The sequence below is a fragment of the Rosa rugosa genome, chromosome 5 (genome assembly GCF_958449725.1).
Source record: "Rosa rugosa chromosome 5, drRosRugo1.1, whole genome shotgun sequence".
Lineage (NCBI taxonomy): Eukaryota > Viridiplantae > Streptophyta > Magnoliopsida > Rosales > Rosaceae > Rosa > Rosa rugosa.
In genome coordinates, this window is record NC_084824.1 from 19,356,273 (window position 1) to 19,378,465 (window position 22,193).

A 22,193-nucleotide genomic window follows, 5' to 3' on the forward strand; every position below is an offset into this window, starting at 1 on the left:
ACTTATTTATTAGTTACATGTAGAAGTATACCTTCCATGACAAACAAGGTGGATGAAATATAATTTATCAAATTCGACCGTTAGATATGATCATGGCATAAAGAAATGGTTATGGTCAAGATTTCAATTTTTTTCGTCGTAGTTTGGGTCTCGATCTACGTGGTCAACCTTAAACCCTAATTACACAAAAAAAAAAACTAAAATGCTCATTACCGCTCACTCGCAACTTATTTTTTCTATCTGTCAGCTCTTACACTCTCGTAGGTATGAGCTATATAACCTAATGGAAAAAATTATCTCTTCGTGATTAAGCTCCCCTTAGGGAAGTAGAAGCATATAAAGGGTTGACCGCTTTATTTAATGTCGAAATGACGGCAGATCGGATTAATTTTTTTACACAGTACCTGATAAAATATTATAAATAGATGGATAATCTCAAACTGATCGATTTCCAATTTTGATTATTTAGATCGCACAAAATGCTTACATGCCCACTAATGTAGTTCACTTTATTTATTAGTTACATGTAGAAGTATACCTTCCATGACAAACAAGGTGGATGAAATATAATTTATCAAATTCGACCGTTAGATATGATCACGGCATAAAGCAATGGTTATGGTCAAAATTTCAATTTTTTTCGTCGTAGTTTGTGTCTCGATCTACGTGGTCAACGTTAAACCCTAAATACACATAAAACTAAAATGCTCATTACCGCTCACTCGCAACTTATTTTTTCGATATGTCAGCTCTTACACTCTCGTGTGTATGAGCTATATAACCTAATGTTAAAATTTTGGAAAATTTATCTCTTTGTGATTAAGCTCCCCTTAGGGAAGTAGAAGCATATAAAAGGTTGACCGCTTGATTTAATGTCGAAATGACGACAGATCGGGTTAATTTTTTTACACAATACCTAATAATACACTATAAATAGATGGATAATGTCAAACTGATCGATTTTCAATTTCGATTATTTAGATCGCAAAAAATGCTTACATGCCTACTAATGTAGTTCAACTTATTTGTTAGTTACAAGTAGAAGTATACCTTCTATGACAAATAAGGCGGGAGAAATATAATTTATCAAATTCGACCGTTAGATATGATCATGACATAAATAAATGGTTATGGTCAAAATTTCAATTTTTTTCGTCGTAGGTTGGGTCTCGATCTACGTGGTCAACCTTAAACCCTAAATACACATAAAACTAAAATGCTCATTACCGCTCACTCGCAACTTATTTTTTCGATATGTCAGCTCTTACATTCTCGTGGGTATGAGCTATATAACCTAATGTTAAAATTTTGGAAAATTTATCTCTTTGTGATTAAGCTCCCCTTAGGGAAGTAGAAGCATATAACGGGTTGACCGCTTGATTTAATGTCCAAATGACGACAGATCGGGTTAATTTTTTTATACAGTACCTAATAATACACTATAAATTAAATAGATGGGTAATGTCAAACTGATTGATTTTCAATTTCGATTATTTGGATCACACAAAATACTTACATGCCTACTAATGTAGTTTCAACTTAATTAGTTACACGTAAAAGTATACCTTCGAAGACAAACAAGGTCGAGGAAATAGAATTTATCAATTTTGACCGTTAGATATTATCATGACATAAAGAAATGGTAATGGTCCAAATTTCAATTTTTTTCGTCTTAATTTGGGCCTCGATCTACATAGTCAACCGTAAACTCTAAATACATATTAAACTAAAATGCTCGCAATCGCTCACTCACAATTTATTTTTTTGATCTGTCAGCTCTTACACTCTCGTGGGTATGAGCTAACCTAATCTAAAAATTTTGGAATATTTATCTCTTTGTGATTCAACTCCCCTTAGAGAAGTAAAAGTTTATAAAGGGTTGACCACTTTATTTAATGTCAGAATAACGATGAATCGAGTTAATTTTTTTACACAATACCTATTAATACACTATAAATAGATATGTAATGTCAAATTGATCGATTTCCAATTTTCATTATTTGGATTCCACAAAATACTTTCATGCCTACTAATGTAGTTTAACTTATTAGTTACATGTAAAAGTATACCTTCCATGACAAACAAGGTAGAGGAAATAGAATTTATCAGATTTGACCGTTAGATATTATCATGACATAGAGAAATGGTTATGGTCAAAATTTTAATATTTGTCGTTGTAGTTTGGGTCTCGATCTATGTGGTCAACCATAAACCCTAAATACACACAAAACTAAAATGCTCACCACCTCTCACTCGCAACTTATTTTTTCGATTTGTCAGCTCTCACACTCTCGTGGGTATGAGTTATATAACCTAATGTTAAAATTTTGGGAAATTTTTCTCTTAGTGATTCAGCTCCCCTTGGGGAAGTAGAAGCGTACAAAGGGTTGACCACTTTATTTAATGTCGAAATGACGAGGGATCGAGTTAATTTTTTTACACATTACCTAATAATACACTTTAAATAGATGGGTGATGTCAAACTGATCGATTTTCAATTTCGATTATTTAGATCGCACAAAATGCTTACATGCCTACTAATGTAGTCTAATTTATTAGTTCCATGTAAATGTATACCTTCCATGACAAACAAGGTGGAGGAGATAAAATTTATCAAATTCGACAGTTAAATATTCTCATGACATAAAGAAATGGTTATGGTCAAAATTTTAATTTTTTTGTCGTAGTTTGGATCTCGATCTACGTGATCAACCGTAGACCCTAAATACACATAAAACTAGTATGCACATAACCACTTATACACAACTTCTTTTTTCGAGCTGTCAGCTCTCACACTTTCCGACTTTCGTGGACATAAGCTATATCAATCAATGTAAAAATTTTAGAAAATTTATCTTCTCTTGGTTTCGCTCACTTAGATAAGTATTAGCATATAAAGGGTTGACCGTTTTGTTCAATTCAAATTTATTGATTTTCAATTTCGATTATTTGGATCCCATAAAATCCTTATATGTCTACTAATATGGTCTAACTTGTTTATTAATTGTATCAGATAGTATACTGTGAGCCCTGGAAAATATACAAGAAGTGGAAATGCAGTTAATGGATATTGAGTTTACAATCACAGTAATTATAAAAGGTGCTCGAGAATATTTTCAGAAGTACTCAAGGTGAAATCCTCTATTTAAAAGTCAGATAATAAACTACACGACACGATGATTTCGTAGGAATTTTCGGAAATTTTTTTGCATACTCAAGTTATTTATAGTGATTTTTTGAAGTTTTGGAATTATAAAAAATCATTTAAGAAAAATAGAAATTATCGCGGTGCAATCTGAGCCATTAAAATTATTCATCCCTTGATCTTAACCGTCGAACTTTATTTTAAAAAGGGGTATTAAAGACCAGACGGTATCGTACGACCCATAACCTTCGAGCGTCTCGAATCGTGAGATCGTACCCGGCGACGCTGAAACTTGACGCGACCTCATCTCTCGATTCCGGCCACCTCAGGTCGACGGACTAGTGGCGACTGAACCATCTTAGCGGTGAGGTGCAAGCCGTGACCTCAGACCATCCAATCGGTAACAGTACGACGTCGAGAAACCGCTGCAACTCCGGCTAGTTTTCTAGCAATTTATGGCGACTCCGGCGGCGGTTCAGCGTGCATGTTATACGGAATTTGGTCTACTCCTCGTCCTCTACACGTCTCTGTAAGTAGATTCGATTCGATTCGATTCGATTCGATTAAGGCAATGCAAGGACAGTGTGCCCATGTGGTCATACTTTAAGGCAATGCATTTTGGACAGAGCATGGAAGCTTGAGTGTTCCTTATTTGCTCAATAATAGATCTCGATGTAGGGTTATACACCTGCAACCATGCATGATTACCCAATCTCATCCTAACTATTTCTAGTAGGTAGGCCGTTGTAGATAGGCTGCTAGTGTATTTAAATTGCATGGCTGAAATGTCACGCAAATAAACATGCATGCATGTACATGGTCATATATGGGTTAGCACGTAACCTTGATGCAAGGTGTCATGGAATTAAAACATGATTGTATTTTCTTCACACACGTCTAGTCTAGCTTGAAGCTTATGCACATGTCACAGAACTGATTTGGTGGGCATGTGTTGCCAAATTATGGTTGTAGTGCACAAGTGTGTCATGCGAGCATTAGAACGTGTTTGTGCAGCAACCACGTACTTATATCATGCAAAGTTATATGAGATGTGGTTTGGTTCATGTATAATTGAGGATAGAAGCAAAGTAGCAGACTTATCTGTTGACTGCGTCTAAAGCATGAAGGAGCATTGCCCAGAATTCCAAGGACTTGGTGTATACTTAGGGTGTCCATAACAGTTGTCTTGGGTGCCCAAAGCAGACCTAGTCCCTCCTCCTTCTTCATTTTTTTTGGGTGTTTGGGATTTTTACTGTAATTTCGGTTTCGGTAGCAATTCCGGACTTCTGACTTTCTTCGGTAGCTATCCTGGTCCCAGAACTCGGAAGCATGATAGGTCGAACCCAGATGGTTTCGATTTTGATCAGAAATATTGGACCAGAGAAAAACAAACCCAGATGAGAGTGTGAATTGGATTAGAGTTCAACACAAGTCTCAATTGATATAATGACTAGGAGCAAAACCGAAAAAAGCACCAATAGGAATCATTAAAGTTGCGATTTTGATCAGAAGTGTTGGACCAGAGAAGGAAAAGAGGGAGACCCAGATGAGAATTTGAGTTGAAGTTAGAGTTTATGTGAAGAAAATTGAGATAAGAGAGTATTACAGATGAAGGGAAGCTCGGGTTCTCCGGCGAGGTTGTAGGAGAAGGAGTGAAAGTGAAACTCTGTGTTGTGTTGTGTCGAACCCAGATGGTTGGCCGAGCTGGGTTGATGATCTTGGAAGTTCTGCAGTTGATGATCTTGGGTTAATGAATATCGAGCTGGGTTGAAAGCGGCCAAAGATTCAGACTGGTGGAAGCCAAAGGTTATTCAATGGAATGAGAATACCCTTTTGCCCTTGGCAAGTGAGATGAATGGCGCGGCAGTAACAAGTTTTTACCCACAAGAGATTGCTTGTCGTTTGCGAAACCGGAAATTACGATTATACCCTTCCGTTAACGGACGTTTATGGCGCAGCGTGCGCAGGGCGTATTCCAGAAATTGCCACTTTCTAATCCTTTTTATAAAATCATGATCCATATATATATAGAGGGAACAATGCCTATCATAATCATATCAAGCTGTTGAGGCTCCTTCAATAGTTAGACTAAACTAAAGCCATGTTGTTAAGATGTTTATGTAGTAATGAAGATAATTAGGATTACTACCAACTATTCAGGGTGCTTTCGGTGGCCTACGTAGTTTGCCAAATGTTGAAATACGATTTGTCAGGAGCAAATGCAAATGATGTGAAAGTTGAATATCAACTTTTTCTAACATAATATTTGACTACTTTTGCTAACATACTATTCGATCTTTTGAAGATTATCGTGTGCGTATTCAATTGTTTGTTGCCAAATCATTCATCATCACTTATCGTTTAAGTTTAAGTTTTATTATTAGATCCATCTTTGTTTATTTTTTTTCTAGCAACCAATAATATTAGTACAGAGGGAATCTTGATATGGAAACAACACCAAATCTAACAGCTGTTTGTGTTCTAATCAAATGTCAATTATGGTTTGTCAACCAAGAGCAAGAAGCCCTTCGTTGGACAAAACAATGAAAACATATATATGCCTTTCTTAAAGTTAAACCTTTGTAAATTTTTTACATAAATTAACATATCTTTCCACCCATAAAACGTTAGAGATTTGAAGAGAATCTCATATAATGTGGACTTTCAAAGAACAAAATGAGGTGTCTGCTTACTCTTATTCTTCTCTTTTTCATTCTTGGTAATGATAGACTGCAAATTTTGGGTTGAGAGATATTCGTGATGAAGGAATCGATTCTGTTAGTTGTCAACATTACTTACTTGGGCAATGAGTGAAGTTCTTTAGGAAAATGAATTTTCCCATCTAGAAGGGAATCAATTTTGTGTGTCAAACATAAAAAATAGATAATTAATAATACCGTTAAACAATGATCTTCACATGCTATTAAGAAGACCAAAAAACCTAGGGTTTGAAGGTTTCGAGTTCAACAGCGGCGGCATCTTCTCCAATCGGATTCCGTTGAGCCTAGAGGTGCTTGACATCGAGCTCTCCTTCCCTTCAAGGATTGAGGTGTTGTTGAGGACGAGAGAGCGACACTACGGCGAACTTCTCATGCAGGGCTCAGAGTTGACGGACGACATCGACAGATTTTGGAGCAAGGGTGCAGTTTTGTCCGCCGGCAATTGAAGATAGGAGGCTGACAATCTGGTCGGACTCACGTTTGTGAAGTGCGTCGGTGCAAACAGGTCGGCGGGCTCTCGAATTCTAAGTAGCAATCAATGTTGCGATGGACAGGTTGGCTGCCGGAGGCCTTAACGGCGGCGTGGACAGCCTGGCGACCAAGGGCTAGGGCTTATGTCTTGTGTTTGGACCCAAAATAAGCATTTTGGCCTGACAAGGCGTGTCTTGGAGAAATTGAGCCAATGTCAGTGGCTCAAGCTATATATTGTCGACAAGTTCGAAATATATATTTAGAGGCTAAATAAAGCCTACTATGAAAGCATGGAAGCATGGAAACATGAAAAGTCAACTTTAGCACATTTTCCTACTTCGGCTAGGAGAAACCGAGCTAAACAAGGAAGGAGGGGCGGAAGACTGACCAAATGAACTTGAAATGAGCTGAAACTCTGCAGATCCATTCTAGACAGCCCAAGGATCATTTCTTATGAAGAGTACCAGAGCTTTTTTTTGAGTGGAAGGCCTTCAAACAATCAGCCCAATTTTCTACAGAAGCAAAACTGGAAAACTGGACCTGTAAGAGGTCCAGCAGCATTTTCGGCCCAACCACATGGAATAAAAATCTGAAAATTTGTCAGGATGATCTACACTCATAGTGGAACATTTCATATGAAGAAGTCAAAGGCATATAATGAAGTCTTGTTGGAGAAATAATTGAAGGAATAAAGGGGCAGAAACTGACCTAAAACCAGCTCAATATTCACATGTTCATGTTTCCTACCCACATGAAGAAAGCTAGATGCTTTTCTCTTTTTCCTTGGATATATTTTTCTTCTACAATCTCTTTAATAGATCATCACCACTTCCATGTTGCTGCACCTTCATGCTTTGCTTTCATTTCATCTTTTCTCTATCTTTTCCATATTTTACAAGTGAACTTAGATCTACTTTCATTATTTTTCTTCCACTCATCATTTCACTCTTCTTTTTCTTCCCTATATAAACACCTTCTCCTCTCATTCTAAAACACACATTCACAACACAACATCAAAACATCTCTAAGATGATCTAAGTTCTCTCTAGAGCAACCTCTCTAAGAGCAACTCCTCTCCTTCTCTTTCTCTTAGCGGTGATCACACTCCTAGTCCTAGTCTTCTCAGAAGCCGACTTTTAGTGCCACCAAACCCTCTGTCAACGTGCTTCGGTCCTAGTCTCCTCGGGAGCCGACGGTAGTGCCGCGACCACAACGGTTACAGAACCAGCCAAGCAAGGGTAACGCCCTAGCAACAGACATTCACATTCAACAACAACATCTCTAAGATGATCTAAGTTCTCTCTAGAGCAAACCTCTCTAAGAGCAACTCCTCTCCTTCTCTTTCTCTTACCGGTGATCACACTCCTAGTCCTAGTCTTCTCAGAAGCCGACTTTCAGTGCCACTAAACCCTCTGTCAACGTGCTTCGGTCCTAGTCTCCTCGGGAGCCGACGGTAGTGCCGCGACCACAACGGTTACAGAACCAGCCAAGCAAGGGTAACGCCCTAGCAACCCAGCCAAGCTAAAGTCACGCTTTAGCAAGTTCTCCTCACTTCCCGGTGGTTCTCGCTCTGCTCGATCTACAACATCGAGTATCGATTTGGTGATTTTCAAGAAGCTCAGCAAAAGTCCTCACCACGAGGCACAAAGAATCCCACGACGAGGTTGGTGCTCTCCTTGTCTACAATCGCTTGATAGAAGTCAGGTCAAGGGACACCCCCGACGACCGCACCCGAACGGTGCTAGCACGCCCGCGCAGAAAAGAGACTGTTGACCAGCTGCAGCAAAATTGGAGCCAAACATCTTGTTTTCTAGGGTTTGGGCGCCTGGGCTTGGATTTTATGGGCTTAATCTCTTCTAGGCCCATTTGAGTATGTCTGATTCTATTCCGAATTGGGCCAGGTTGGAGGGTGCCTTGACACCCTCATTTATTACTTAGTGCCTTGGGCTAGCCTGGCCCGGCCCGAGAGTCTGTGATGGTGAGCCTTTAAGGTCTCTATAGTGCCAGTCATAATTCAGATCATGGTTCTACGGAATTGGTAATTATCTCGAGTTGGACTGGAGAAAGCGGTTTATGGATGATGATTGATTCCTATTTATTTGCTGAGAAGTAGCTTTCTTTTCGTATCACAATTGCGTGTCTGGTGGATGGAGGGCTAGAATATGATTTTTCCTCAAAAGACACGGAGTTGTTCTTTGTTTATGAGTTCGCTTTACTAAACGGGCTCAAATTGACTTGTAATGAGTTTACATTGCTTAGATAGAAATTTTTTTGTCTTTTAAGTGTATGTTAGACTCTACATTTTTGACTCGTCATTTAATGCTATGAACTTTTATTTCAAAAGGAAAAAAAAATTGTGTGTCAAACATAATTCCGTATTTAGCAAGTCAAACTCCAAACCGTATATTTCATAATTTTTCCGCAACAAGATGGTTTACGAAGAAAACAGATATTGAGTATGTGTATCTTCGCCCGGAGACTCATTAAGTCGAGGTTTCTTTACAGAGAAGGTCCCTCATTAAGCTATGGTGGTGTCAACTCATACCAGATGAAGATAATGGATTCCCTCATCAATCTCTGTCTTCATTCTTTTTCAAGCAGCAGCTTTTCTTGGGGGTTCACTCTACCGAGGCCCCTGGAGGCTTGGCCTCCTTCAAATTATTGGGCCACCTGGATTTGTTTGCATGCTCATTTCTCGAATATATTTCACCACAAATCTTGAAAAAAAGTAAAGAAAAAGAACATGGGTCTTTCATGCTTTTATGAATTACCAAATATGAAGAAGACATTATTTTCCAAAAAGAATATATGAAGAACACATTCAAAGTTCCCAAAATGCTTACAGGACAGACATGAAGGACCACTACCCTTTTGCTTCTGATAATGATGGGAATCTCAGTCTGGTCCATTGAAATTGCACAACTCATAGCACGACTATTTCAAGGGGAATCAATCCAAGAATACAAGTGCGTTAAATTTTTGTCCAAAACAAAAACCAATTAATAACAACATTCCATGTCACTAAAATCAGGATCATGAAATAACAAAGACAAGTTACAATACAAATGCCCTTGAACTTTCTTTCTGGCCCAACTTCAAAAGAAAATCTGAGATTACATACAAACATTTGGGAACCGCAGTACTATGACACCACTTGCACCAGCTCAAGATCAAGATCGATATTTGCCAACTAAAACAGATCAAGATAGATCATGGGTTTAAAATTAGGGCCGTCACTCGGTCGGTTCGAATCGGTTATAAGAATTACCAACTTCAAAACCAAAGCTTTCGGTTTCAAAATTGAGCTATCAATTACCAACCAAAATTTTCAGTTTTTAGTCATATCTACCAAATTTGATATTTCGGTTTTCGGTATTACTAACTTAAAAACAACTAATTCTTTATAATATAAATTACAATGAACAATATTAGGTTTTTCAATTTTATAGTCGTCAACTTTGTACTGATCTACTTATTATATCTTTCTTTTTTACATATAACATCAAGTTTTAACCATTTTTAATAAAACTAGGTTATTTAACAATCTTTGACCAGATTACTTAAAATACATGTACTATTAGTGTAGTAATGTTCATACTATTATGAAATTTTTTATATTTATTTCTTAATATACATGTATGAGTATTTAGATAATCGGTAGATTCGGTATTTACTAAATCCAAACTAACTTTTTCGGTAATTTTTTATTTCGGTTTTATCGGTATTGATTACCAAAAAGTCAATTTACCAAACCTAAAACATCGGTTGGTGATCGGTTTGGTAACTACCAAACCAAGTGGCAGCCCTAGTTAAAATGGATGCATATCTAAACCTCTTCCCATCTGGACAAGTATCTATCTAGTACTACAAAATATGTCCCATTCATTCATCTTTCCATCCGAACAAGTAAAAACATGAGTTTACATTTAATATCTCCCTATAACATTCACAACTTACTAAATGCATTCTAATTATATGCTATAAAATGAACTAAAAGTCTTTATTTCATCTTTGATTCTACACAATAACACTTCCTTTGGTAACTTTCTATTGCTGTATTCCCTTAAAAAAAAAACAAAAAAAAACAAAAAAAAAAAAAACAAACAAACAACCAAGTAAGAGCAAGCAAAATTTGAGGTGTGCTATAGCTAGGGTTTCCCGAGTCAAATACTCTTCTCGTCCGGCGGCGCACCTACATCGGCGTGGGCCTCTGGCCGCGTCGGCGTGTGGCGCGTGCAGCCGGACGGGCACTGTCCTCATGGAGCTTGTGAGGTTGTCGTGCGCACTAGCAGGTTTCTAGCTCAAGCGTGGTCTGGGAAATATGGCAGGAAGGAGGATGTTGGGGTGGGTGGATCGATTCCGATCCGATCTTCTCTGGTCGTGGGAAATCGCAAGTGCAGAGCAGTGTGGGGGTGTGGCCAACCGGTGATGGGATGGGGGGTCACCGACGCCTTGACGATCTGGGTTTGGGTTGGGATTGGGGGTTCTTTCTCCTGGCAGTGGCGATTCAGACAAGGATTGGCTGTACTTTGGGGTCCGGCCGTCGATTTCAGCGGTGATCTCTGATTGTTGGCGGCGTGGTGTTACAGGTTCGATGGCGGTGGAATGGGTGGTCTGCAGCTCTGGCGTCCTTTGCTGGAATGATTGGAGGATGGGTCGGGCTTAGAGTGTTGGGCCTGTACTGGTGGGCGTGTGTTAGTTTTTTGCTTATGTTTTTTGCTTTGTTAGTGTTTCCAATAAGTCCCCATCCAAGTATGGTAGGCGAAGGTTTGCCATGGTGGCGGGCTTGGCTGTTATTAGTGTTTTTGGGTCTGGTTTTATTTTATTATTGGTAATAAGACACTACTAAAGGTGTGGCAGAGACGATCTTCTCTGTCGCGGTCTCGGGGATCGTTCCTGTTCTGGAGTTTGGTCAGCAGCGGTGGCGAAACAGTCTGGCTAGACAATCATCCTTGGCCTTCTAGTGGGTCCTTCCTATATGGGATCGGGTCGGAGGCGATGGCGTTTTGGAGCAGTGGTGGATGGATGGTGTCGACAATAGGGTGGTGATGGTGTTGGGTTTTCTTTAGTCTCAGGTCTGGAAGTCTGACAATCCTTTTGGTTGAGTTTAGGTCACAATGAGTGTTGGCTTGGTCGATCAAAAGCTGGTCAGGAGGACTCTGGTTGGTGAGTTTAGTGTCGACACAAATGAGTTGTCTAGTTTTAGAGTTCTTACTGACTGGACGAGAGGTGAGATGTCAAGGATTCACTGCTCCTGCGTCTTTTGTCTTTGTCATACAGTTGTAGTGCAAGTTTAGAGTCAGTATATAGAAATCCAGTGGGAAGTCTAGAGGCCATTTCTGGATAAGAGATGTCGCCTAAAACTCGTTGTAAGCAGTTCATTATTAATGAAGTTCTTATTTGATCAAAAAAAAAAAAACAAACAACCAAGTACATAGTTTAGCTCAAGTACAATTAGTAGAGAGACGACACAATTACTAGACAAAACCAAAGGTCGATTCAGCTGTCTGTAGAATACTTTTCAAGATAGTATTACAGTCCACCAAAAAATAAACGAATAACCACACCAGGAACAGAAAGCTTCCAATGGATGCTGAGCATGGAAATCATTAAGAACTCTAACACACCTTACAACTCCTCCTACAGTAGCCAGGAAGGCCAGCAGATCCAACCATATACTCTCGGTTCTTGGTGCATTCCCCAAGGGCAGCCCATCTGTCACAACTCTCATTTAGATCTGTGCAGTTCCCACCGGTATCCAAGATCTTGTCAAATGAGTCAACATGAATCCACTTTGTCGCTGACCATTTCTCACCTTCAATCACTGGGCACCCCGCATGGAGACTGTTTTCGTCTGGAACTGCGTTTGGGTGGAGACTGAAGAAAAGAAGGGCATCTCCTCTTCGTGGTTTCACTAAAATATGTCCAAGATGGAGAGAGAAAAACAACAATATAACATCACACTTTATCAACTCTGAAAAATAATCAATTTTCTACAAACAGTTCATATATTGTGATAAAAGCGATATTAATTTCTCTAGAGCTTTTACCTGCAATTCCTTTCTTTGCACAGTCAGAGAGACTCGCATCTGGTTCTGCAGCCTTTCGGCGGTGAATTTCCTGCAGGAAGTTTGGTTTACAAAACAACCATTAACAAGATTAACCAAGGACATAAGAAAGCTGGCATACTATCACTGCCCAACCCCTCCTACAGATGAGAGCATGACAAATAATTCCTTATTTTTGTTCTTTTTAATTTTTTTAGCCTGAAATCCTCAAGCATTCCATGCTTTCTATAACAGACACTGGGTTGAAACACTATATGCAATGCGAGGTTTTTGCTGATCCAAATGTGATATCGAACAAGGCAGTGCATTTTTGCTAATCCAAATGTGATATCGAACAATGCAGTGCAGACTCAGGTTGTTAACAGGAATAATCCAAGGGCAGCCAGCTGGAATTCCTGGAAGAATATTCTACAGGTAATAAGATTCTATCCTCTTTGAAAAGGGAACTAAGGTTAGATTCTGAAACCCATACGACACTAAAATTATAGAAATTCTAATAACATTAATCTGTAAAATGGAGCTAAAGTTCGCTCAATGGAATGCAAGAGGTAAATACTCCAACTAACCTCTGCTAGAGGAAACACTGTTTCACCACCTTTGGCCACATCAGTAAGATACATAAGTACAGTTGCTATACGATGTCCACCCCGCGCAATATTGACCTTGTCAGCAAAGTAATCATAGTGTGGTTCATATTTCTGCCCAGGCTCATATCTCAATACTTGTATGTCTTCTCCATTCTCTGAGAATCAAAAAGCAGATACATGAATGCTTGTTCCAGTAAATTAAGAAAATATTCTTAGTCTTTATCAATCCAGTATTGCCAATGCTCAGTTCATGCTGTTAGAATAGACAACCTCCAAAACCTTATCCACGTTGCTACTAATAAGTCTTACTTTCCTTCCCCCCTTTGTTCACATCTGAAGCAGTATGGTCATAATGAGACTTATACCAAAACTTTTTTTTTTTTTTTTTTCTGTTTAAAATTAGTTTTCATTTCGATATCAGTTATCAGAACATCTGTAAGTGTACATCCAGATATATGGGTCATCATATATAGATGTGCTCAAACAGGAAAAGAAGTATACGACCATAAAACAATAACCAAATGAAAAGCAGATCAACATGTTCCTTCACATATTTGTGTCCCATACATCGCATATTGTGTATTTGATGCATCATATATACATATTCTTGTGAAGCATGTGTGCCCTCTTTCCCAAACCATGGCGGATAATAAAAGCCCACACCTTCAGTTCCTTCCGAGCTACCTATTGCCATTTTTATCAAAACTGAACAAGTTGGAAACTTGGCTTCATGCTTCAAACTCCCTGAACTCAATCAGCCAGCAGACTGGCAGTTATGAGTTACGGTACCCTCTTTGCAGGGCTTATGACACTCCCATGGGTGGATGCCATGGGGAAGGTCTATTTCAAATTACCACTCTGCTGCACAAAATCAGCAGAACCAATTCCCAAACACTTACAGGAAGGTCCCAATTTCATGCATCCATTAGAAACTGAACCTATGAATTCACCGATTATGAGCTGCCAGCTCAGAGCTGGGCGCTTCAACCATTCCACCATGAATGATCAGAAGGGATACTCATACATGATAAAATCTAACAAATTTTAATTCGCTATTAAACTTTGAAGATGAATAAATGCAATTCTGGAGGACTCAATGAAAGGGCACGAACTGATTCTAGATTACTGAATCAAAAGATAGATGACCGTGGATGACAGTGACATTACTTAAGAGTAACTAGACGTTCAATGTGATACGAAAAAAATAACGTAAACAGTATGCCTCTCTAATCTATTTACCTTTTGGGAGAAATGTCCATGTTGCAAGCTTGTCCTCTATACCAGCAACAATATGATCCTACACAAAAAGAATCCAAATTGCACATATGTATCGAGTTGCAACCAAATTCAAGAGCCCTATACAAATCCACATTGTCTAATTCAAGTACTATTCTTTTTGCCGAAAAATTTCCCTAACAAAAACAATACACACAGATAAAGCACAGACAGCGGCGAATAGAAATGGTGAGAGAAAGAGAAAAAGAAGAAACCTTGGCCTTGGGGATGAACATGCCGGAGCTGGTGCGTACCTCGCTGAGCTTGCTCTGACCGGACAAGTTATCGGCGACGGCCGATCTCTTCAGCTCCGATTTCGCCTAATCCCACAAAACCATAATTCACCACAAGTCACAGAAATCAATGGATTGAGACGCGAGAAAAAAAAATTTGCAAAACTACTCACAATGGAGATCAAGTGATCGCATTCCAAGTCGGTGAGCAAACCTTCGTACACGAAAGCTCTGAAATGGATGATTCAATGGCGTCAAGGAAGACGGAAGTTTAGAATGGGTTTGGTTTATTTATTTACAGAGAGAGATGGATTACCTGGGGTTCCATGAGATCTGCTTCACTTTGGAGGGGTTGACGGTGAAGGTGGCAAAGGTGGTGGTTGAGAGAAGGAAGAAGAGGAAGCAGAGCTGAGGCGAAGAAACCCTAGTCTTCTTCATCCCAGATTTGATGGAGAGGTTTTCAGAAAGAGAAAGAGAGTCAATTCAACTTCTTGTTGGAAATGGAATTATAGTCAGTCCTAATATCCTAATCTCACTGCTACTCCTCTTAACTGCCCATGGCGCCATCTATTTTTATCTATCTATCTATTTATTTATAAAACACCTGCTTAATTATAAGGGATACTGCATCTTACGGTTCAGAATAAATGCATCATTTAAATTGTTCTAATTTTAGAGTTTAAATTGTTATATACAGAGCTTCTCCACTGCGGACGTCCGCAGTTTTTCTTAGGTACGGATTTCTAGTTTTTACCCACTTTTCGATCATATTTTCATATCTTAACTGTTCAGTCTTTATGTCATTTATCTCTACAAATTTTCAGCCAAATTGATGATCGTTAAGGCATTCAAAACTGCAATTTACCATTATAAACACGAACGGTTCCGGTTCGACAGATTCGGTTCGTTCGCGTAAATTGCAGTTTTGAATGCCTTACGGATCATCAATTTGGCTGAAATTTTGTAGAGATGATCTATATATTAGGACCTAAAAACTGAACGGTTAATTAAGATGTGAAAATATGATCGAAAAGTGGGTCAAATATGGAAATCCGTACCTTTTTGCTTAGGTGCGGATATCCGCACCTAAGCAAGGTTATATCGCTTGTCGGACTTACTATTTAATAATTAAATCGCGATGATTATTGATTCGCAAAGTTTTAGCCATGCATTAATTTTAGTTATCATATGAGTTATCGAAGTGGTAATATGAGTCCTTAAAGTGATAAATATTTTATAAAATAATACATGTATGAGAAATATAAACATACTATGTGTTACTTGAAAGAGGTTTCGTTAGCATAATTTACTTTTTATAAAGTAAATAGGAGAAGTAAAGAGCATGTGATAAGCAAATATAGAGTTCCCAATTGAAAAACTCAAAAGAAAAAGTTTTGTCAAGAAAATAATATTTTACATGTCAAATTTTAATCAATCAAAAAAGTACAATAATTTAAACAAAGATGATAAACATGAAACACATATATCTGTTATGCGATAATATAAAATAGGGGAAATTATCATTTACCCAATTTCAGCTTAAAAATTGTCCACTTGCTCCACTAACAGTTTTTTAACCCCGTTTACCCAAAACACTCTAAGAGATTATTTCCCTAATACCCAATTAATTCTTTTTTATTTATTTTTGGGATGTTTTTGCCCTCTCCTTCTTTCTCACTTAGAGGGAAGTCATCCTCCATCTTGTCGGACTCCGGTGACCAGTGGCCGGCCGCCGACTCCGGTGACCGGAATCCGGCGACCGTTCACCGGAATCCCGAATCCGGCTACCGGACTAGTGACCGGATTCCGGCATCTGATTTTATTGCCCCTAATAATGCCCAGTAATCATATTATTGCCCCCCCTCCCAATGAACATATTATTGCCTCCCAGTAACAAGTTTATTAGGGATCAATAATTAATAAAAAATGAACATGTTTATAATTTTGAAAGTTTTTGTGGGTTTACCCAAATAAATTATCGTATTATTGCCCTGTAATAATCTTATTATTGCTCCAATAATCATATTATTGATCCCTAATAATCTTATTATTGCCCCAATACACATTTTATTGCCCCCCAATAATCATATATATTATTGACCCGCAATAGACATGCATAACTCCTCAATAAAACCTTTTTTTTCATTCTTCTTTCTCCTTTCCTTAGACATGTATAAGCCTTCTACCAAATACCTAAAAAAAAAAAAAAAACCACAGAACGACGTCGTCCGAGCGAAGCCCAGACCCGAACTTGGAGCTTGAGCTTCGAAGCTTCCAGGACGTCTAACAAACAAAACCGGCGTGCCGGACTCGATAACGACAGAGGAAGAGTGTCGAACTCAGAGAGAGAGCACCGAACTCCAGTTGGAACTCCGGACCCGACCCGGACTCGGACTCGAACTCCGGCTGCCGCTCTAGCATTAATCTAGTTCCTCTCCGACTCGGAAACAAATGCCGCAACCGGAGCTTCTTCGTCATATGCAATCGACGTCGTCTTCCGCCCATGAAGGATCCGGTGAGTGGTGGATCTCTCTCCTATTCCTCGCCGTGCCGGACTCGATAACTCACCGACGATCGAGTACTCACTGGAGCCTCCGTCGTAGAGCGAGCCGGGCTCGGAGGCGTCTGGTTCGGAATCCGAGGGAAGAGAGAGAGAGAGAGAGTCCGGGTGGAGAGAGATTATGAGAGGAGAGAGAGAGTCCGGATGAGTTTCAATTTGATTAATGAGGGTAAAATTGTCAGTAGATGTTAGACTGGGTAAATGGGGTTAAAAAACTCTTAACGGAGCAAGTGAGCAATTTTTCTGCTGAAATTGGGTAAGTGGTCACGGCCCCTATAAAATATATATGTTATATATGAAGCAATTCGTAGAGAATGAGAGAAAAACTCATAGATCATTAGCCTCGGTCATAGGCAACTGTGTTGCACCATAAGGCTTGCAGATCATCATGGAGTTTAAGGAGAAAAAGAAATAAGTGCAACAACGTGCTGATAACGTGTTATAAACTAGAGCATAAGAAAGAGAGAACAGAGAAACAAAATTTATGAGGAGGTAGAAGTGTATGTTTAGTTCTCATTAGACCTCTTTATAGGAGTAGTGTTTACATCATAATGACACAACTAATGAGTATTTACAGTGGACAGCCACGTATACATAATATTTACAACAGTTCTTGATTTGTTTAATAAACTGGCAATTGTTGATGTTACTAAATTAGCAACTGCCATATTCATCAAAAATTAGCATTTACCTCTAGTTACACAAAAGCAACGTGATTTGTAAAATTAGGAGTGTAAATTCACTCCCCACAATTTGATTGTGGAACAATTTCAATTCAGGTACATTTTCTAAACCCTTCAAATGTCATTTTTCAAACAAAGCTTCTTACCAAGTAATTTGATCAACTAATGTCATTAAAAAATATGATATCTAACTAGTAGTAAAGTTGCCAATGGGGATTGCAAAGAATGATAAGGCACTTACTTGAGTAGAACCCCCACTCAATCGAGCCTCAACATTCACAATTGGTCCCTCATTGGTAAGTTGTTGAATACTGATCGAGGTCTTGTGGGACCCATGTAACGTTCGTAAATGTGTTAGCTTCTAGAGAATTTGGATTATCACTAGGCCTGCGAGCTTTTAAAGTGGAAAAGCCAGGGGGTCTAATTGCTCTCCTATGGTAATCGGCGCTGAACTTAGATGTTAGTTGAGTTCCTACGGGCTACGGGTGGTTCATAATGTTTCGGGGCTGGTGGGCTGTATCTCCCCAGTCCCAAAACCAATGTTCAAAGAAAAAAAAAAACACAAAAAACAAACGAACAGGCAGGCAGGCAGTATGGGAGGAATAAATCTTGAATCATTTTCAACTTAGTAAACAACTATGAGACAATCTAATTTTGATATTTGACATCTTCTCTTGATGTAGGTTTATCCTTCATGAGAATCGCTTACAAATTTACAGTACAGACTTCTGGTAAATAAAAACGAGAATTATTGCAGAAAGCACTCATACTCACTGAAAACAACTAGCTTTCCACCAGCTATGGATCACTAAAATCGCATCACTAAATTTGTCAGCATGTCACTCACCACCCCTTTTCTTCATCTGGTAGTTACTTTCATTATAAGTAACTACAATGCTTACATAACATTCTCTTCCATGTTGATCTGTTATCCTCCTTCCAAACTTTTTAGTTTGTGCATTCTCCAACCAATTCTTCCACAGAAATATTTACACTTCATTACAGGGGCCTAAAACAAACTCCAGACGCTTATCCAGATCAGTTAAATACTTGGTGGAGTTGTACTCGTCTGCATCTAAGAGCTCCTCAGAATATGTCCTCTCAAGTTTTTTAGACTTTTGCCGTTTTTTTACAAGATCCAAACTCTCTTGATCACCTTGTAAGACCTGGACAATCTGCGGTAGGTTTAAATTCAAATCAGAAGAATATTTACTACAGTGTCTCTATTTGACTGTTAAATTGTTAAGTCTTCATATTGAAACCGAAAAATCATGAATTTGATAACAGTCATTACTATATAAAAAAGAAGAATACGTGCCTGTCTCATTTGTGGTCGATTCACTGAAGACTGCTGTACACACATCGAAGCTATCGAGGCAAGACATTTCATTTGTTCCACATCATAGACATCAACAAGGCTTGGATCAGCTAGCTCTTTAATATTATTTTGCATGAGTAAAGGTTTGGCCTGTAAAATGTTCAAAACAGATTGAAATTGTCCAAATATTTCACTACTACTACTAACCACCTTCAAATAAACTAAGAAACCAGGATAATGCAGAAGCAAACATACCCACATGACAAGGCTTTTATGTGAGCTATCCAAAGCTTGCCGGCCAGTGATGAGCTCTAATAATAGTACCCCGTATGCATAGACATCAGTTTTTTCATCTACTATGCCATGCATGAAGAACTCAGGGGGAAGGTAGCTGTAATGGTTGGGGGAGTGGAATTTTGTCAATATATCTTAAAAAAAACAAAAAAAAAAAAGATAAACTTTCGGATTAACTAACCCAAATGTGCCTTCAAATTTTGATACAATGTGGTGAGTCCATTGATCTGGTAGCCACTTTGCTAGCCCGAAATCAGATATCTGAACAAAGAGAAGTATTAAAACTTTCAACTATTCAAAAAGCATATTTTCATTCATCAGCAATATATAGCCACTGATAAAAGAGATTTACCTGAGGCTCAAAATCCTCTGTGAGCAATATATTAGAAGCCTTAATATCTTTGTGGATAATTCTTCTCTGGCACCCCTCATGAAGATACACAAGGCCCTTAGCCGTCCCTAAAGCTACTTTATATCTGATGCCCCAATCTAGTATCTCTCTCGGGCCTAGAAATTTGACAAACCGATAATTGGAATGTCAGTGAAATTGAGAGGAATTTAAGATGTAAAAGATTCATAATGATATACCAACCATATAGTATAGATGCTAGGCTCCCGTGGGGAGACAAATGAAGAACAAGGTGCATCCCTCCTTCAACCCCATACCCAATCAGTTTTGCTATGTTGGGGTGGTCAACATGAACTATAACACCAAGCTCAGATAAGAAGTCTGCTGTCATTTCTTCTGGGTTACCTCTAGTTAGACGTTTAATTGCGACAATCTGCCCATCTTCCAATGTCCCCTTGTAAACTTCAGCATAGCCCCCCTCCCCAATCAAGTTCTCTTTACAAAAGACAAACAGAACACGTTATCAGCCCCATAGGATGAGAACCGTTTTAAAAAGAGAGCATATATAACCTTATTGAATACCATCAAAGTAGCTACTAGCTAGCTAAGAAAATGTAATGTAAGTTCTCTGAAGAAGTAAGAGTACAGACCATTGCCAAAGTTGTTGGTTGCAGCTTGGAGCTCTGAGAGTGAGTAATTCTTCCAGGAAGATTTGAAGCCGTATAGTTCAGGATCCAGAGGAGACCTCAGAGCGGGACTGTTGAGTGGTGGAATGAGGTCTTCTCTTATTCGTTTACTTTTCCGTCTTGTGAGTTTTGGTTTTGCTGGAATCTTCACAGGAGGGAAGGGTTGCTGTCCTCTTCTCAACATTCTGAAGAAACCACGAATGGGGCCATTATTGACTTTTCCTTCCGAGTCTGAAGTGCTTGCCTTGGGAGTTGATGCTTCAGATTCTAAGCTTCTTGAGTAGTCATCCTCAAGAACATCTCGAGGAGTACAGTCATCTATGACCGTCTCCTCCAATCTCAATGCTCTCAAATCTAACCATGACAAATTCCCAACATAAGTACCACTACATATATGCACGAATACTAACAATTCCGAGCTAGAGAGGAAACAATTCCAAGGTAGAGAAGGAAAAGAAATGAATTTGTTACCATGGTTTGAAAAGGTGTCGGAGAATCCAGCTCTTGATCTTCTTGTTGTACTACCTCCTGCAGGACTAGCAGCCACGGTAGTAGCAGCTGGTGCCGAGCTAGCAGCCTGTCCTTCTTGATTTTCTTTGGGGACGTCGCGCGAGCCATTGCTGCCCATTCAATGCAAGCCTCTTGTCAGCAAGGAAACAGAAAATATGACAAAACCCAACACAGCCAAAGTGCCCAAGAGCAAATTCAGACCTACCACGATAGTGAGTAGTACGTACTACTAATAATAATCAAGAAAAATGCCAAAAACAATATATGGCATATGGCAAAATATCTCAAAATCCAAAGAATCAAACAAATGATTTGGTACGGTTACAGAGGCACCATTGAAACATCATCTCTTGAGCAACAAGGGAAATCAAGCAAAACAGAAAATCCGAAAGAAAGACAAAACCAAATTAAACACATGCAACAAAGAAAATCAAAATGCAGCCAAGATCAGTCGGGCATTACATAGAACATTTACATATGCATGAAAAGCCAGAGAGAATACATACTGCTTAGAGACAAAAGCCGCAAACCCAGAAGCTATGAACTGAAGAGCAGGCACGGAGGCGATTACCATGAAGAAGTTTCAGGGTCAGATTGTAGGGCATCTTCCATAAACTTTTGTTCTCAAAGGCTGCCAAACCAAAGAGGAGGCTCCAGAAGCCAGGGAAATGACAGGCAACCAAAGAGAGGAAAACTCAAAAGTAGTGGTTGGCATCATCTTGTGCTGTAAATATTCCAATATTTTTGGACAATTCAACGGATATTCATGCACGAAAATCGGGTTTCATTGTCACTTTGACACAGATGGGTAATTTTAGAATGTTCATGAACGACCTTGGCTTTCAAGCAAGCACGGATATGGTTTTCGCTTATGCAGCTTAACTGATTCCCTCGCTTTTTTGTACACGCGGAATTAACAAGAGAAGGTCTGGACGTTTAGGCTATCATAATATATATGCTACCAGACTAGCAATCTTAATAGTTAATTAGGTCATTATTTCTTATTTGAAGGTGACCACGAAATATGAACATCAAGTCATTCCATAACAATAATAGATAAAGCGACCACGTAATGCCGCGTCATATGAACATTACGTAACGATAATGACACTCTAAAATTAGCTTCTTTCACTTTATCCAATGAAATTATCGTCATCACAATAGTTGGTGAGTGAAAAAGACTAAAACTAGAGTGTCATAATCGGTCATCCCAAAACAATAGAATCTTTCTAATTCAATCACTAGTATCAATTTTATGTGAAAATGATATCGGACTTGGCCACAAGGGCATTAC

The 22,193-nt window shown here is 38.9% G+C and overlaps 2 protein-coding genes across 2 annotated transcripts; both read right to left on the reverse strand.

Moving 5' to 3' along the window:
- Nucleotides 1-11,814: 11,814 nt before the first annotated feature.
- On the reverse strand, nucleotides 11,815-15,061 carry LOC133710887 (probable prolyl 4-hydroxylase 4). The gene is made up of 7 exons (XM_062137021.1): nucleotides 14,816-15,061; nucleotides 14,673-14,730; nucleotides 14,482-14,586; nucleotides 14,231-14,288; nucleotides 12,971-13,146; nucleotides 12,387-12,456; nucleotides 11,815-12,250 (listed from the first exon to the last, which is right to left on the reverse strand). The coding sequence occupies exons 1-7, from the start codon at nucleotides 14,935-14,937 to the stop codon at nucleotides 11,955-11,957; spliced, it is 885 nt and encodes a 294-aa protein (XP_061993005.1). The 5' UTR covers nucleotides 14,938-15,061; the 3' UTR covers nucleotides 11,815-11,954.
- Nucleotides 15,062-18,337: 3,276 nt separating this feature from the next.
- LOC133709773 (receptor-like cytosolic serine/threonine-protein kinase RBK2) lies at nucleotides 18,338-21,765 on the reverse strand. Its single transcript, XM_062135643.1, has 9 exons — nucleotides 21,406-21,765; nucleotides 20,861-21,009; nucleotides 20,354-20,743; nucleotides 19,947-20,198; nucleotides 19,707-19,861; nucleotides 19,536-19,615; nucleotides 19,316-19,451; nucleotides 19,061-19,210; nucleotides 18,338-18,917 (listed from the first exon to the last, which is right to left on the reverse strand). Exons 1-9 carry the CDS (start codon nucleotides 21,471-21,473, stop codon nucleotides 18,732-18,734), a joined length of 1,566 nt encoding a protein of 521 aa, XP_061991627.1. The 5' UTR covers nucleotides 21,474-21,765; the 3' UTR covers nucleotides 18,338-18,731.
- Nucleotides 21,766-22,193: the final 428 nt, after the last annotated feature.